This window comes from Palaemon carinicauda, chromosome 9 (assembly GCF_036898095.1).
Source record: "Palaemon carinicauda isolate YSFRI2023 chromosome 9, ASM3689809v2, whole genome shotgun sequence".
Taxonomy (NCBI): Eukaryota; Metazoa; Arthropoda; class Malacostraca; order Decapoda; family Palaemonidae; genus Palaemon; species Palaemon carinicauda.
The window spans coordinates 113,332,352-113,349,923 of record NC_090733.1 but is presented as its reverse complement, the minus strand read 5'-3'; the positions used below and the strand labels follow the sequence as shown (position 1 = coordinate 113,349,923).

The following is a 17,572-nucleotide window of genomic DNA, read 5'->3' as shown; positions in this document are numbered from 1 at the left end:
AGGTTTAAATCTACTGTTTTCAGCAAGATGTTTAATTTGATCTTTGCACATCAAGATTCACTATTAATCTCTGTGACTGGAATTTCACACTACTTTAAAGCCATGCCTTATAGCCTTTAGTAACTTTCCTTTTTTATTTCTATTTAGAAAATATCAACCATTAGTTTTCTCTTTAATTGGCAACCTGACACAAGGTCAAAACAGGAGTAAAAAGGAAATGGTTAAGGTCCATTTTTTCACAAGGACATATTAATGAACAAATTCTGACATTCCTTGCAGGTATAATAAACAATAAAACACAAATTCTAAATAAAACACTTTATTAATCCCATCTCAGTTAGCATTAATAGAATCTAATAAAGAACCTACAATCCCAGGGCTATTCCACATGTGGGGTTTGTCTCATATAAAACATAACCTTCAAATGATGACTCTCACAAATGAAGAAAAATTGTCAATAGGCACTGGTGTGAAATAATTACGAGAGAAAAGTTAATAAAAAGCATAACGTCTACGGTTCTTTGAGAATCATCATGTGGAGATTGAAATATATCGTTTTTAGAGTACATTTTTACAAAGAACACTTGTTTATTTTTTTACGAGACAGAAGAAGACTATTTACAAATTTTCTAGTGTTTTTAACAGTCACAATTCAATGCCATCAGAAAAGTACTAAATAATCAGTATTTCAAAACTTTTCCTCCTGTAAAGAGGTATCCAAAGACGGGGCATTGAAAACCAGTACTGTATATGTAAATGTATCGCGTTTTCAAGTCAGTAAACAATGAGACCTTAAGACTGAGCTTCACAAGTTGCCACAAGGGCTACCAAACATTCACAACGCAGGCATGATCAACCTTTGTGAAATACTACCCACCGCTCAGTATTAACAATCTTGATTAAAAATTAAAATGTAAGACCACAGTATGACTTAGATACATCCCAACACCTGTCTTGTGCTAAAAATATTGGTTCCAAAAATAAATCTCTCTTACATTTCAACAGCTGTACACCAATTCCTGATAGATCTAAGCCAAGCTGCGATTGCTTTATATACTGAAATGGCTATACCTAATAAATTTTAAGAACAATAATTACTTCAATTGGTACAAAAATAGTTTGTTTTTTGTTTAAAAGGCAAATTACCTTAAATTTTTTTAGTGATATATGTTTATACATTTTTTTGTAAAAGCACTAAATGATCCAATTTAAAATAATCATAACAACAATAAAAACAAGAGATGTGCACATTGTAAGTAGGTGAAACAATAATAATGGTTGCCACCAAGTTATCTGGATTGCTCAGGTAACTGGGTAAAATTTGTGGTGATTTCAGAGAGAAAGGCCACCGTAGGTCCAGGCACACTAAGGGCAGAGAACCGTCAGCTTTTCAAGAAAGACACCAAATTTCAGTCAGTTAACTGGTAACACTGTAACTCTGGCAAGACACATATTTGCTTTTAACACTAAAAGTGGCAGGGATGTCGTTAGCTGCTGCCTGTTACAACACATGGACATTCACCAGGCGCTTTATGCCATATATATGTATCAAGATATATATATACATATATGAAATATATATACTGTATACTGTAGGTACATATACACATATATGCATATACAGACATACATATGAAGTATAAAATATACATAACAGTATATTTATATATAATATACTATACATATGTAAGTACAGTATATATACTTACATGTGCATATGCACACACTGAAAGTACATATTAGCATATATATACAATGTCTAGTATATTCATACATATATACATATGTATATGTATAGTATATACACACATACACAATACATACATACGTTTAAAAAAAGTATAACGTTATTTTGCAATGAGGAGCAATGAAATAGAAGTAAAAACATTTATAAGTGACTTAAAATCTACAAAAGATGAACAGAGACAATCTAAAAAGCTAAAAAATGGATATACTGTAAAGAATTATTTAGAAAGAAATGCAATGCTTTTTTTTTTAATGTTTTGCGGAATGTGCAGCAGCGACAGTGATGATGTGAATGATGGATGACAACAATGATTATGCAAAAAGACCACCAGGGGGTAACATAACCAGAGTGAAGAATGCCCGTGAATCCCTCGAATTGGAATGTTCCAAATCTTAATTCAACGCTTAAACTAACTACATTTTTAAAACTAAACAGAAAGAAAAAATAAGATTGCTTCTCATTGCTACGTTCTTTAAAGAAATCAAGTTACAAGTTGCCAAATTTAGCTGTTAAATGTATAAAACGAAAAATAAATTTCAACAGTAACGTTCCTTATCTAAAATGGTACTCTATTAGCAGGCATATGGTACAGGCACAATTTCCTTGTAATGGATGTAATTTAATGGAATAACTAAGTATAAAAAGGCTAAAAATACACTGAGTACTGTACTAAAAACAACAGCTTCTTTGTTACATGTTTGTGCATTTGCTATGGAGCCCACCTGTTAAAAAGGAACCACCCTTTCTGTGAAATACAAGTTGAGAGCCAAAACATATTCTTTTTAATACAATTTTACATTTGTTACAAGCTCTTAATAATTCATGAGTCATTACAATTGCACAGGTAAGAAATTTTGTTAAAAAGAGACAAGGATCAATATATTAATATTACAGAGCGCTTTGGAAGTCTCCTATAGACTAAGTACGAAGTACAATATAATCTGCAAAGATAGTACTGTAGAGTAATTCAACATCACAGAAATATTTGACCAATAAAACAAATGGTAATTTCAGAAAATAACAAATTAAACTACACTGTATAAGTAGACTGCAGAATGTAACACAGACATCCAAAAATAATCCTGATAAATTTGCTAAATCTTTAATTATATTAAACTGGGCTCCACTTCAAATGCAGGTGTCTTAATTGAATAGTACCTTTTCAATAAATTAAATCAAATTTAAAATACAGGATAGGTGTAAAATCATCACAGGCTTTAAATTCTGAAGAAAAAAAAACAATTCTTACTATATGACGGGTATTCCATATGCCTCCTGCACGAGCTAATTACTGTGCCACAACTTGGATAGAAAGTGTGTGTTTGTACATGCTAGGTTAACCTAGTTGAGGCACTACAATTTTATGCTTCTGCTTTGAATCAACAAACTACAATTAATGATCAGTATATATATATATTTTTATGTATGTATATATATATCTAGTGACAGATAGAGAAACAAGGAAGGAGCAACCATTCTGAACCTTCCTTGTTCGGAACACATATCATGGACAAGTGGCAGCAATATCTGGGTAAAGATGGTTGCTCAAGCAACAATACATAACTCTGCTACATTACTTCTTTTATTATTATAATCTCTTGTACAAAACAACAGTATCAAAAACTAGTTCACAACACCTACATTATATGTGTTATGCAATAAAGATATCATTTATATATCACTGGGCATTTAGCTGATTGGACATATGCCCAGGAAATAATATTCTTATTTTCAGAAATAAATAGATATATGCGGTGAAACTTATTCACAAGTGAGAGCTTTGTACCAAAGTGAGTGAGGAGACCGCCACCGTAAGAAAAGTGAAAAATGAGGTATGATGCGCCACAGAAAATAAAATAATGATGTGTAGGGGATAATAATATTGTTTAGTGAAAGCAGCGCACCAATGACTTATCAACACTTGGAGCCTCAACTTCCTTAGGATATATTAGTCCTGACTGCACCATGGTGCTTCTGGTAACAATTGACAAGGAACCACTAAGCACTCGCACTTGCCACTATTCTCGCACTAGAGTTCCTCCGATGGCTGTTTGTACCTCATGGTTTCCCTAGGAAGGCTTAGCACCATAGATTATAGTTTATGTTTCAAACTTGGGACATGACCTTACAGCCTCACAGGAGGGTAATTGACTAGCACAGCACACTTCACCAGACGGATGTTTGTGACCGTAGTTTGGTGTTGGGTCGTAGTTGCCCCCTGAATTATACAGCAATTTTGAGTTATTGCTGATAAATGTGAAAGAAGTTAGAGTGATAATTCTTTTTAAAAATAACTTACATCATTCAAATTCACTTTTTTTTTCATCTCACAAATCACTATTTGCATGAATATTTGGGGGCTGACCCAGGGCTGGCTTAAGGCTGGTCAGTAACGAGAGGCTCTTTCCATGCTTTGCATCGTCGTAACGTAAATTACATTAGGAAAATGAAAAAAATTCTCGGTGGAGCAGATACTGAGAATCCTATGGTGATATCCTTAAAGGGATCACCATTTTTTTTTTCATGCAGGTCATGGCAGAGATCCTTCTCCTTGGGCTATGCCTATTGAGGATACTCCAAAGTTATAGGACCACCCTGAAAAAGATAAGAATACATCATATATTAAACAACTTTTTTATATTAACAATAAAAAAAGATCACTATGAATATAATAGACGATAAAAGTAACTTAAAAATAATTGAGTTGAATAATTACTTTCACTATTTCTTACTATTTTTGTGTTCTGTGTAATGTATTAATGAGTACAAAAGAACTTAAAAAGATATACTGTATTCACCTTTATAAAAATTTGTGGCGCACTGGACGGTTGAAAACCAAGAGTTGCCTCTTCCCCTTTTATTTCCTTTTAGTGTGCAACATCTCCATCAGCAAAGTCTGTGTTGGTGCTGCACCGTTGATGTGCTTGTAATACAAATATTTTTCACCGTTGTCAGCAATGTAATGCAGCTCAGGCAGTAGATCCATCATTTTTTGATACTTTTCCTGTAGGTTGGGAATAAAAAAAATAAACTTTACCTGTGCCATAAAATACCATTTCTTTTGGCTTATCATACAGCAGCCTTATTGGTATAACATAATTCCCAAGGAACTGATTCAAACCCAGCAGAATAAAGTAAATATGAGAAGGGGGAAAACTTAAGCACATTTGCAAATCAAACAGAGAAAGATGCATAACTAAAAATTAATGGAGGCAATAAAATAACAATGTGGTTTGAACCAGTTCCTGGGTTGTATAAAGCTGCCCAATACCAGGAGCAGCTAAATATAAACTGAAAGAGCTCAAGCATATAGGACAAGAGTGAAGTAAGAGGGCCTGGGGAGGATTGGAGAAGGTGGTCAGAGGGGATGGGATGCAAGAGGTGAACATAGCAGTCAGTGAAGAGGATATTTTTTCTTTTGCATAGGTGTTTGGCAAGGGATACATGAGGCTATTTCATACAGATCACTATACAAAACAAGGCTATATATGTAAATGCAGTTCCATAATTTCAAGTACTGAGGGAGGACAGTCTTGGCAAAGGAACACTGTCATATCAACGGCCATTTTCAAATGTGACAATTGCATAACTAATTAGCAGACAGTCAATAAAGAGTTCTATCAGTGAGAAACTAAATACAATTAAATAAAACCATAATGATGAAGACACAAAGGCTGACAGAGCATGAATATAGGAAATGTACTTAAACACTAAAGGGCCAACATAAAGCATCCTACAAAAGCTAGCTTCTGATTAGAATACTAAAGCACATCTATACAGTGAAAAATAGTCCAAACATCAGGTTAAAATTTTAGGTACTGTATTGTATACATACAATAAACACCTAAAAGAACATTTAAAAGAAAATTGAAAAGATAAATTCCTAGTGATATAAATAGATAAAACTCAAGTTTGAATCCCAGGGTGTATATACTGTATACCACAGAACAAATAGTAACCCTTGGGTCTGGGATGGCCCGTAAGACCCACTAGGTTTGATCTCACCAACACTGAGACCAGGATTCCCACAGCTCCAACTGACCACCCTGGTTCATGGGACGGTGAAAAAAGGCCTGGAAAAAAACAAACTCCGGGACGGGTGTGTGTCAGTTATCTAAGAAGTGATTGGGTAACGAAAAATATAAAAAAAGGAAAGAGACTCCTATTGCTGTTCCATGTATCCATAACCTTACCTACTACACCTCAAGTATGACATGAGCTACAAGAAAAAATCATTCTTAACTTTCTTGAGAAAAAAAAAGCAAAAGATAAACATGCTATTTTTGTATGAATATCTGACTTTTATTTAAACCTGAAAGCAGATTTTCTCTATATATATTTTTTCAATATACTAATTGTCAAACAAGAGAAACTAAGATTACTCTTAATAAGTCAAGTCTTTGTCAGGACAGGAAGGGAAGTATACTATGAAGAAGATATCAATGGCATTATAAAAAAAATGCAAATTCCCAAAGTACATCAATAAAACAATACAATCATTAACAAAGCTTCTGGCATAATCACAAAGCCATAATGAAATGAAGTAATTTAAGCCATTTCTATCTTCTACTAACCATAAGCTCTGTCATCCCAAAGAAAATGGGAAGTCTAGAGCTACCAATTAACTTGCAATAAGGAAGTTTTTCTTCTCAATAATCAAATGAGATTACCATATCTCTCATGATTTCAAAATAAAAATATCAAATATTTTGATTCTTTATATATGAATGACATGGAGGAATAATTTAGAGCCATTTTCCTTAGGATGGCAGTCTTATTACATGGTAAAAGGGCACTTCATTAATAAGGCTGCTATTGATAACTAGAACTTGATGTTCAAGAGCCTTAATGTTAGAGTAGGTAGCATAGTTAATGGCATGACAGAGCTCCGGATGCTTAAACTATCAAAACTATCATTTATAAGGCTTTAAATCTTGTTATTACTGATCTATGTAACATAAGATTCTTTGGTAACTGCTCCTTAACTTCAAATGATGTACTGTACTGGTTTGTACTTTTTTGTAGAAATGGTAGAAAGATATACTGTAAGCTATATATAATAAGTAAAATAAGTACTTTACCTCAAATTACAAATTAATAAAAATCCTATTGACATTTACTGATTGGACATAAAAGCCACACTTATGCATTTGTCCATTTTATCAGTGAGAGTAAAGAAGGAAAGCTTCACACCCAAGTTGAACTTCATTACAAAAAAAAAAAAAAAACATCATGTGCTTCTATGATGATTTATCAAGTTTTGTAACCATAAAATGGATTATGCAAACACAAAAAATAAGAAAACCCTAAAATTTCTAACAATAAAACTGAAACGATGATCAATAAAGTAATTTTTCAGATATCATATAATCGGAAGTGACAACTCAAAAATTGCTCAGAACAAATTTTTCCTGTTACAGAAAGTCAAACCGGACTACTTTTCAATAAAAGAATACGTTTGCTGACAAATTAATTAGAGAAACCTTCTAACAGCTATTGTGCCCAGTTCAGCACATTATAGTGATACTATAAGATCAATTTAGAATTCATGAGAATAATAACCCCATATTATCATGCTTTACTGTAATTCAGTCAGAACACTAAGCTCATAGATTTTGTCACGGAAGAGGTCGTACTGAAAGTTTTTGAAAGTGTCCATTTAACCCGTTAGTTATGTTTAACCCTAAACAATCTTCAAATATTCAATCTTTCAGAATACATTTTGTCACGGAAGAGGTCGTACTGAAAGTTTTTGAAAGTGTCCATTTAACCCGTTAGTTATGTTTAACCCTAAACAATCTTCAAATATTCAATCTTTCAGAATACAGGTTGTTTTTTCTTGGATTTTTCCCTTTGCTCACAAGAATAACTCTAATATTCTATGAAACGTTCATCTTGTAACTGGCATAAACTAACAAAAACAGTAGTTTCTTAGATGGAATGTCAGTCGACTGTATAAAACAAATCAGAGGTTTAAAACTAATATCACCAGTTATGTGGCTACGTCGAGGTGAAAGTAAAGACTTTAATAAGACTTTATGGACACGATTTCAATTATTGAATAATCAAAATGCAATACGGTACTGTATAGAAAAGGCTTGTTATTTTCAAAAACACAAATTCCTACATCAGCAAGCTGGGTAAGATGTTCCTTTTTGTACTTTCAGTGATAAAGAGGAAAAAATGAACATGTGCAGCATCTTTGTCCTGATTGTTTATACTGTATACTTTTATGCTGTGAGACACATACACAACATCTTAAAGAATTACAAGATTATTGTTATGCAGCTATAAAGTACACAGCCTTAGAGACTTACATAATGTGGACCATATGGCCCAGTGCTGGGACCGAGGAGGCCACTCAGCACTGTGGTGCAACTGAGGAAAAGCTGACAGTTGCTCAGTGCAGAAAAGAGGTTGGACAGAAAGATGGAAGAAATAGAAAAGGGAACGGAGGTAGAGCAGAAGGCTTAAAAGTGGTTGCAGCTAGGGGCTGAAGGGACACTGCAAAGATCCTTAAGTAATGCCTACAGTGCACTGAGCGAGGTGCACTGTATGCACTACTCCCCCCACAGGGAAACTGCCTTAGAAAGTGTGATGCTTCTATTTCTTGAAAATAAGATCACTATGACTAATAAAAAACTAATCATAATTGGAATGTAATAACTACAGTACATTAAAAGGCATCAGAAATAATGTACGCCACCCTCAACGCAGATGAAGTATATTTTACCTTACCTTTGGAAATCCTCTACAAAGAAATACATACAAAACCAGTATAATACTGTACAACAATCAACCAACAGCGTGGAAGAACTTAGGCGTACCGTGTCATCAGGATACATATTAGCTGTATACTCCAAAAGCACCTGTCGTACTTGTTCGTGAGCTGCTACTACAGATCGGCGATCATTTAAACACCGAACGTCTGTGAAGGAAGAAAATCACAGGTGAGAAATTGCGAGGAAATTTATACCTTCTGAGAAATATCATCATGAGCTATATACTCAAAATATTAAGATTTTATGAGGTTTCACTGTACTTTAGGTTCTCATACAGAAAAAATAATATTTGATCGCAATTTCTTGAAATGCCTTCTTTAAACTGCCAATCTTTTAATTATACTTTATATGGTTAAGATGAACAAATGGAAGGAAGTTGTACTCTAAAGGCACCGGTAAAGATATTGACCTATTTTATCTCTTTAACAATAGAAGTTGAAATATATAAGAATATTTTTAAGATAGACTATACTAGCATCATACCCAATTAATCTAGATCTGAAGGATTTTATGGATGAACATTATTTACTCAAGAAAAGAATCTTTCTACTTTCTGATTTTATAGGTTTATATCATTTCAAAGTATCACGAATAACACGTTGGAACAAAAGAATCGTAAGACTCACCTGGGTTAAGTAGGATAACAAATTTCAGGCATATATAATCTGATATGTCAAATTTAAGATCCACCAATTTACTGAGAATGCCATGGAAACGGTCTGCGAACTGCGTGGTTCCCAACAGGGCCAGCGACAAGAGGTCAAACTTCTGCCCATTGGGTAAGGTCGTTTCGTCCTGAAAGAAAGATTAGAATTGTCAGATGAAATTGCTGGAAATTTCCTTTGAAGTTTTCTTATTTTATTACCATAATTTACTAAGAATAGGTTTTAATCCTTTTCATCAAGCTTATTAGGTTTAGCTGAAGGAACTTGAACTTGAGTCTGATTTGTTAGAATTGTTGGCAATTAAGTAACATTCAAATATCACAACCTATTTTTACTTTAAAATCCATATTCAATCCCAATACATTTTCCATATTAACATGTATGTGTGTATATATATATATATATATATATATATATATATATATATATATATATATATATATATATATATATATATATACACACCTCCATATAACTCATTTGTATATATACACACTGAAGTAAAACTGATAATCTTACCTGCAATCTATTGTGTATACGTTGATGCAGGTGGTCCAATATTAGTAGATCTGACCATGAATGCTGCAACAGCTTCATCTGATCGTCAACCTATGGAGGAAAAGAAAATATCATCAAATTTTCATATCCACGTCCAATCTCGATATTTATCTTGACATTTTCATGTTATTGATGAAACCAATACCCTACAGCCTTCGAAAACTGATTAAATAGAAGAGAAACAACCAGCCATGTTCTCTCTCTCTCTCTCTCTCTCTCTCTCTCTCTCTCTCTCTCTCTCTCTCTATATATATATATATATATATATATATATATATATATATATATATATATATATATCCACCTAATGGTGTATGTTATTTCCTTTTTTTATTGTAAAGAAAAAATACTTTGATGAAGCATCTCCAACAGCTTATATTTGCGGACCTTGAGAGTAAAATAAATAAAATAAACCTAATTTAAAATCAACTTAGAGACAACGGTAATATAAATTACAAGTACTGTAAATGACATTCTCTCATCATTTATAAATCACTGGTGTTTTCCTCCAACAGACACCTTCGAGCAATTCTTAACAAGCTTATAATTATCTACCAGCTTCTCCCACACAATTATTCCTCCCAAACCTATTACAAGTTCCTTCTTCAAGCTAAATCGCTTAACGCGAGAACAATGGAGGAGTTTCGCGCGCAAGCAAAAGCCAACAAAATGGCGGGAATGTTTAGAGCTCAGTAGGGGATGGTGGCTCGCTTCCCGCTGTTGAACATCACCATTCCAGGATCCTTGGAGTTAGCCTTGGATAAGTCATGGCGGAAAAGCAAACTTATACGTCGTTTGTAAATACCAAGTCTCAATTCCCTCTCCAATCCTCTCTTTTACTGGTTTACTTTTATAATAATCTCTTGTCATATTCACCCATCTTCTTACACCAAACATGGCGACTCCCCATCTTCATTTTGTTTCTATTGGTTTGGAACGTCTTAAAATATTGTGGTTTAATTACAATGACATACGATGAAATACATCTAAAGGAGTCAAAGCGACCTTATACAAGTGCTATTGAAAGTACAGAGATCTCTGATAGAAAATGAATTTAATTTTCTTCGTATGAGTCCACTCATTTACTGCATAACTGGACTATCATAACTTGAATATTAGTTCTCAAACCATGTGCCAAAACTAAATAGCTGTGAAGCAATTTGAATAATTTCAGGCACAATAATAATAACGAAGCAAGGCATTTGTACAATTCCAAACGAGAATATCAACACTTTTATGATAGCAGTCCATTATCGACATGCATTCGTCAATTACAAACAGTATCAATCTCGAGAGAATACCAACATTGCATCCATTGCCTGATGGTTTTGCATCTCTGTCTGGCAAATAGTAAAACAGATGCTTCTCTGTCTGGCCAATAGGAAAACAGGTGCTTCTCTGTCTGGCCAATAGGAAAACAGGTGCTTCTCTGTCTGGCCAATAGGAAAACAGGTGCGTCACTGTCTGGCCAATAGGAAAACAGGTGCGTCTCTGTCTGGCCAATAGGAAAACAGATGTCCGGAGAGAGAATTGTTATGGTCTTGAATCATAATTTTCAGTACAACAAAAAACTTGTTAAAAGTAGATATCATTTGTTCTATTTTACCCTGTAGCAATCACAAAAAAAAAATAATACTGTATTCTTTAAATGAGGTTTTAGTTCAGAATAACAAGGAAGTGTTTTCATAAAAAAAGTCTTCAAAGAAGAATTAGCCTTGAAGTACCAATCTAAAACAATTTCCCCTCCTAGTCCATAAAAGAAAACTTTCTTTACGATATGTATTCACGAAACAAAGGTCTTAATTAAAGTAATAAACCAGTCTCCGGTTACCACGGTTACCAAATCATCAAGGCTAATCAATGCTTATCATGACACAACACTAAACCAACCCATTAACACCAAACATGAAAGAACTCCGGTTTAAGTATTACTGAAAGCTTAACATTTAGTCTTTTAAGCTTATTTCAGGTCCCGTTATCTTTCTCTCTCTCTCTCTCTTTTCCTCGTTTACCAGTCTACATACTTCGAGCGCTAATCCAAGAAGCGGTTCTACGGGATTAAATCGTTTCCTCGTTCGTTAAAATAGGTCACCAGGAAAATGGGTCAAATGACATACTGAACGTAACCTTGCTTCAGTCGAGAACTCTTCAATGGAACTGCTTGAATGAATACGAGCACGAAATACAAATAGGTAAAGAAATTTTGTAATTAAAAACTAGAAACTGTAGGTTATACCCAGTGGTGTACACATACACACCGTGATTGATGAGAGAGAGAGAGGAGAGAGAGAGAGAGAGAGAGAGAGAGAGAGAGAGAGAGAGAGAGAGAGAGAGAGAGGTATAACCGCATAACGACACCAAGTTCCCAAAATGAAAGAGAAAAGGCCAAAAGTGAGAGTGAAACTTTATTAAAAGTCAGGTTTTATGGGTCCGAGTGAGGAACCCAGTTACGGAATAATGGTTTGAAGGTGAGAGAGAGAGAGAGAGAGAGAGAGAGAGAGAGAGAGAGAGAGAGAGAGAGAGAGAGAGAGAGGGGGGGGGGTCACAGTAATACAAGTTGAACACCGGGTTAAGATTTCAAAACTAGTGACATCAAACCTGAGAGAGAGAGAGAGAGAGAGAGAGAGAGAGATGATTCATCATTATCAAGTGTATGTACGTATATTATGGGACCGTGTATCTGCACGTGCGGGAGGAGTGTGAGAAATCGAGAGTGAAAGAGAAATGTCTAGCAGAGAGAGAGAGAGAGAGAGAGAGAGAGAGAGAGAGAGAGAGAGAGAGAGAGAGAGTGGCTGCAACCTTGACACACTGACCGCCCAAGGAATGGGGCCACCCTCCCTAAATCCCGTGGCTTGGACACTTTTACTCATAAATATAAACAAAGAACTGAACACGTTGGGAGACAGATAAAAACATAGTTGAGAAGTTTTTCAATCTAATAATTTCTGATGGTGAAAAGCACTTTATAAGATAAATAAAAAATGTGTCATAGTTAGATTCTCTGAAATATTCTCACTATATAAACGAAAGCATAAAAAAGTATTATATCTTCTATTATATTATCATATAAAAACTCATGGGATATTCATAAGAAATTGGAATATTAGAAATAGTTCTATAAGATAAAAAACAATTGTATTTGTTGCATGGTTAAATTCAGTGAGATATTCACAATATAAAAATTGAAACGAAAATGAGTACATCCAGTATCATAATATTACTATATAGCGACTCCAGGAATTCATAAGAAATCAGAACATTACAAATTCTAGACAAATAAACCGCAATGGAGATATGAATATAGAATTATGATGGTAACTCGCTAAAATGGAATTTTCATAAACAGGGTAATCATAAGCATTCATAATTACAAGACACGAAATAAAAAATCCGTATTCACTATTAATAATGTTTTTGGCGAATTATTTTTCAACTATACCCGAATCTGAATTGGCCTGAATTATTTTGATTCATGCTTAGTAATACACTCCATCTTATATTTAAATCCTGACAGAATTAATATAGCCGTATTTATATTCGACGTCAGCGAATTTTGAGAGAACGTTTAATTACAGGCTGTAAAGTTTTCCTCTCGTAAAACCATTAGATGAGTCAAGGTAAAACTCAAAGAGACCAAAACTAATTAGCGAACGACACCGCTGTGCGATAGAAATCGAGAGTAATTTGATTAAGTCAGAAAAAAAAATATATTCGGGAAGACTATTTATAGAAACATTACATACAAATTTCTCTGCAACGTGAAGCCCTTATGAGGGAGAGTGCGAGCGTGCGTCTGTGACAAAAAGAGAGCGAGAGTGGGTCAGTGCAGCTCCAGAGTGGGTCATGTGACGTCATGGCAAGAGCACCACGCGCGCGCGCCCCGAGAGAGAGAGAGAGAGAGAGAGAGAGAGAGAGAGAGAGAGAGAGAGAGAGAGAAAGTTAATCTGTGGCATCGATCTCGTTCACGTTAATTACAATAGCTGCAGTGAATTTCCTGTCTTCATACTTGCTTTCACTTAATAAAAAAAGGCATTTAAAATCCGCCATAGATGAATATTAGGGTATGAAGAGAGAGAGAGAGAGAGAGAGAGAGAGAGAGAGAGAGAGAGAGAGAGAGAGAGAGAGAGAGAGAGAGAGAAACGGAAAGTGCCAAAGTGTGCCAACGATTGAGATGCACTTGGCACCACTGACCTACATCTCTCGGGGGTGGAATCCGGTCGAGAGGGAGGCACCCCTCTCCTATCTCAACCCCCTCCCTCCCCCCTTTCTCTTTCACATTGCTCCTCCCATCCTTCAATCCCAATGGGCAGCCCCCTCCTTACCCGTAATACACTGCAACCAAAGAGCACGCATATACGCACAAACACCGTCGTCACCTTCAGCATCCATCCAATTTCATCTATTTAGAGCTGGGATGGGCAAGAGGAGGAGGGGGACAGAGGAGGGGAAGGACAGAGGAGGAGGGGGAGAGAGGAGGAGGAGGAGGACAGAGAAGGAGGGGGAACCGAGAGGAGGAGGGCGTGACTGGATTCATCCAACCAACTTGTGCTTTCTCAAAATTATTACTTAGGGACTCTACCTTTCTCTCTACGGCATAGACCTCAATCCAATCTCAACACGTAAACGCACAGTAATTATTTTATCTATTTATATAAAAACAAAACAAAATCAGATTCTCTTTCCACACTCTTAAGAACAAAACAAAATCAGGTTCTCTTTTCACACTCTTAAGAACATAATAGACTTCGTTAACAACAATAATAATGAAAACAATACGATGTATTTTACATATATGGACACTATGTAAATTTATATATAGATGCAGTAAAATGTAGGATATCAGAATAAAAGTAGGTCAGATCTACACAGATGTATCACCGTCGTTAATAGTCATCTGGGAATCTGATATTTTCAATTATAAATCACGAATGTTAATTTTTACATATATGCTGGTGGTATATATTTCATGCCAGTTTATATTAAGTTCTTTTGATATCACCAAAAATAGTATTTAATAGAAATATTAATAAAAAAAACATGAATCGCAATAATTATCCTAATTAAAAAAAAAAACACCAAATACTGTAATAAAACTATATAATTTTAATCAAAACGTGTGTATTTCCCACCTAATTTATATCGAGCTAATTAACAAGTTTCTTTATATAATTTTGCCAGGCATGAGACCTGAGCACTTGCAGGTGTTAGTGTCATCAGTAGTGTCACAGCTTTGAACATGAGGTTGGCCTTAATATTTCATATGTATAAACAATGGATTGTCCGGAGAGAAAAGACATTGCATGAAGCTGACGTAGGCTATGAGCGCTTATGCACATGGATATTAGAATTGGAAACTTTTTCTTTAATGTAGAAATTAGGAGAAACTCAATCTCACTAAAGGTATTTAAAATATAGCAAGGAATATCTCTCTCTCTCTCTCTCTCTCTCTCTCTCTCTCTCTCTCTCTCTCTCTCTCTCTCTCTCTCTCTCTCCATAACAAATTGATTATATCTAATTTAATGGGACCCCATCAATTTCTAGTTTTGGAAATTCTTCTAGATGGAATTAAATCCTCTATGCGATTACGGAAGTTATGCTCTGCAATTAATGAGCAAATTAATGTTTAGATCGAAAGGGAGAAAAAATAAACAACTCTAGGTACAAAAAACAGGTAAAGTGCTTTAATGTAGTTTAATAGAAACATCTAAACTGTAGAAAAAAATAACCTTATTTATGTTTCCTTAATCAGAAAATTTGTGATTTTCATGTGTTGAGAAAGATAGGAAGATGCCTTCAATAGAAAATATTGTAAAGGGCGTATACCGACCCCAAGTTCTAAATATGGGGACATCGGTGGGAAAGAAGAAGAAGAAGAAGAAGACGACGAAGAGAAAGGTAATACTTGTCAAATATAAAGAAAAATACAGAAGAAACTAAAGGGGGCGCTCTCTTACCTTGAGGTCTTTGAAGAAACATGAATTACGCGCCCAGTCCACTTGTGCGAAGAGGTTTTGATCGAGGACTTTGCACATGAGTTCGAAGAGGTCGACCTCGCATTGGTTGTAGGTCTGGTTCTGTAGGAGGGAGAACAGGGAACCCGTCCATTCCTGGTCGTCCACCGTTTCCACCAACTCCCGCAGCATGATAGGAATTCTAGGGCCTCCTGTAGATCCTACAGTTTCGACAACCTCCTCCTCCACCTCCGGTTCCACCACCTCCTCCTCCTCCACCACCACCACCTCCTCCTCCTCCAACACCACCACCGCCTCCTCCTCCTCCTCCGCCGACACCTCCTCCAGTCAATCCAGCGGTCGTAACACCACTCAACGGCGACTGGGCGTTAGTCACCCACAAAGTCGGGTCAGGCCCTGCGAGGATGGGTGCCACGTGTCCTGAGGCCACCAAACCCGAGGTGCCACTGGAGGCAGCCATAATGCCTCCCAGGCCAGCCATGGGAGACGGGGACGAATCGGGAGACGAAGTGGACGAAGAGAGGAAGGGACTTTGGATCTCCTCCTTAATGTGGACGTGTGTGGTGGGGGCATTTGAGTAGCAGGGAGAGGGGTAGCTGATGGCCACGCCGGAGGTGGTGGGATGTCTTGCCCCGGAGAGAATCCCTGACGGATGATGATGAAGTTGACGCTGACGAAGGAGCTGAAGTTTCCGTGCCCGATCTCTTTTGTACATGGGGCCGAACTTGTTTCGACCACCCCTCATGCGATCAGCACGTACAGCTGCAAAGGAAAAGGACAGAGGTCAGATTTGCGATAAACATGACATTATTATAATATACTATAATCTAATATATGCTATTATATTCCTAACAGATAACATACTCTTTAATGATCTCGAACTAAACACAGATAAGCAACAGAAACCGCACTTCCTGTGCATTAGCTGAGTCTCCCACAAAACGAACTACGTTTTCAATGTAATATCAACAGCAGGTGACCCCCCCAGGCTCCCCAACACCGTTTACCCTTCTCTAGCGACCGACAGATGGCAGATGCGTACAGTTATAACTAACGCCCCCATAAAATTTCAACCAAGACCAACATGATTCAAACGAAGAGTACACATTTCGAAATACAGCCACGGGATAAAGTGTTTCATTCTGACATTTCAAAGATTACGACTTCCATGAATGACTTTAATTAACATTACGACAAAATGACCACGACAAAGTGTGGTAAACCGAGCCAACTTTTTATAAAATATAGACTTTTTTTTAGTATTCTCATACCATAAGCATATTTTCTTCATTGCCATTCTAATTATCTTGCGTTTCAACTCACAAACACACACATGGCTTTATTTTGTAAGAAAGTTTGCGGGTATAGACTGGCATAGAAATACCCTAAACAGACGAGTGGAAGGATATGCTGAGGCCTTTGTCCTGTAGTGGACTAGTTACGGCTGATAATATATATATATATATATATATATATATATAAATATATTATATATATATATTATATATATGAGAGAGAGAGAGAGAGAGAGAGAGAGAGAGAGAGAGAGAGAGTTTCTTTGATGAATAATCAGCCGTGATACGAAGCAAACGGTGTTATATCACTTCAAATGACCCTCGGGTAACTAAATGCCTTAAAAAGTTAGAATCCAAAAAAAAAAAAAATGTTAATAAACCAGAAATCACTGGTTAAAACGTCTTATTCTTTTTTTTTTCTATTCGTCCGTGGAAGTCAGGTAATCAGCAGTACGTCATACCACTAAACAAACTTTTAATTTCCTGAAAAATGATATACAGTGACTCTTCGAATCCAATACCTCTTCCACAACATCTATACATTCCTGTTCAG

The 17,572-nt window shown here is 35.8% G+C and overlaps 1 protein-coding gene across 1 annotated transcript in view; it reads right to left on the bottom strand.

The window, feature by feature from the left end:
* Positions 1-303: 303 nt before the first annotated feature.
* The window catches only part of LOC137647052 (nuclear hormone receptor FTZ-F1-like), a 98,804-nt gene continuing 81,535 nt past the window's right edge, over positions 304-17,572 (bottom strand). The window contains 7 exon segments of the mRNA XM_068380204.1: positions 304-4,342; positions 4,546-4,751; positions 8,575-8,675; positions 9,156-9,324; positions 9,714-9,803; positions 15,707-15,931; positions 15,933-16,486. Of these exon segments, the coding sequence (XP_068236305.1) occupies positions 4,605-4,751; positions 8,575-8,675; positions 9,156-9,324; positions 9,714-9,803; positions 15,707-15,931; positions 15,933-16,486 (1,286 nt within the window). The 3' untranslated portion in view covers positions 304-4,342; positions 4,546-4,604.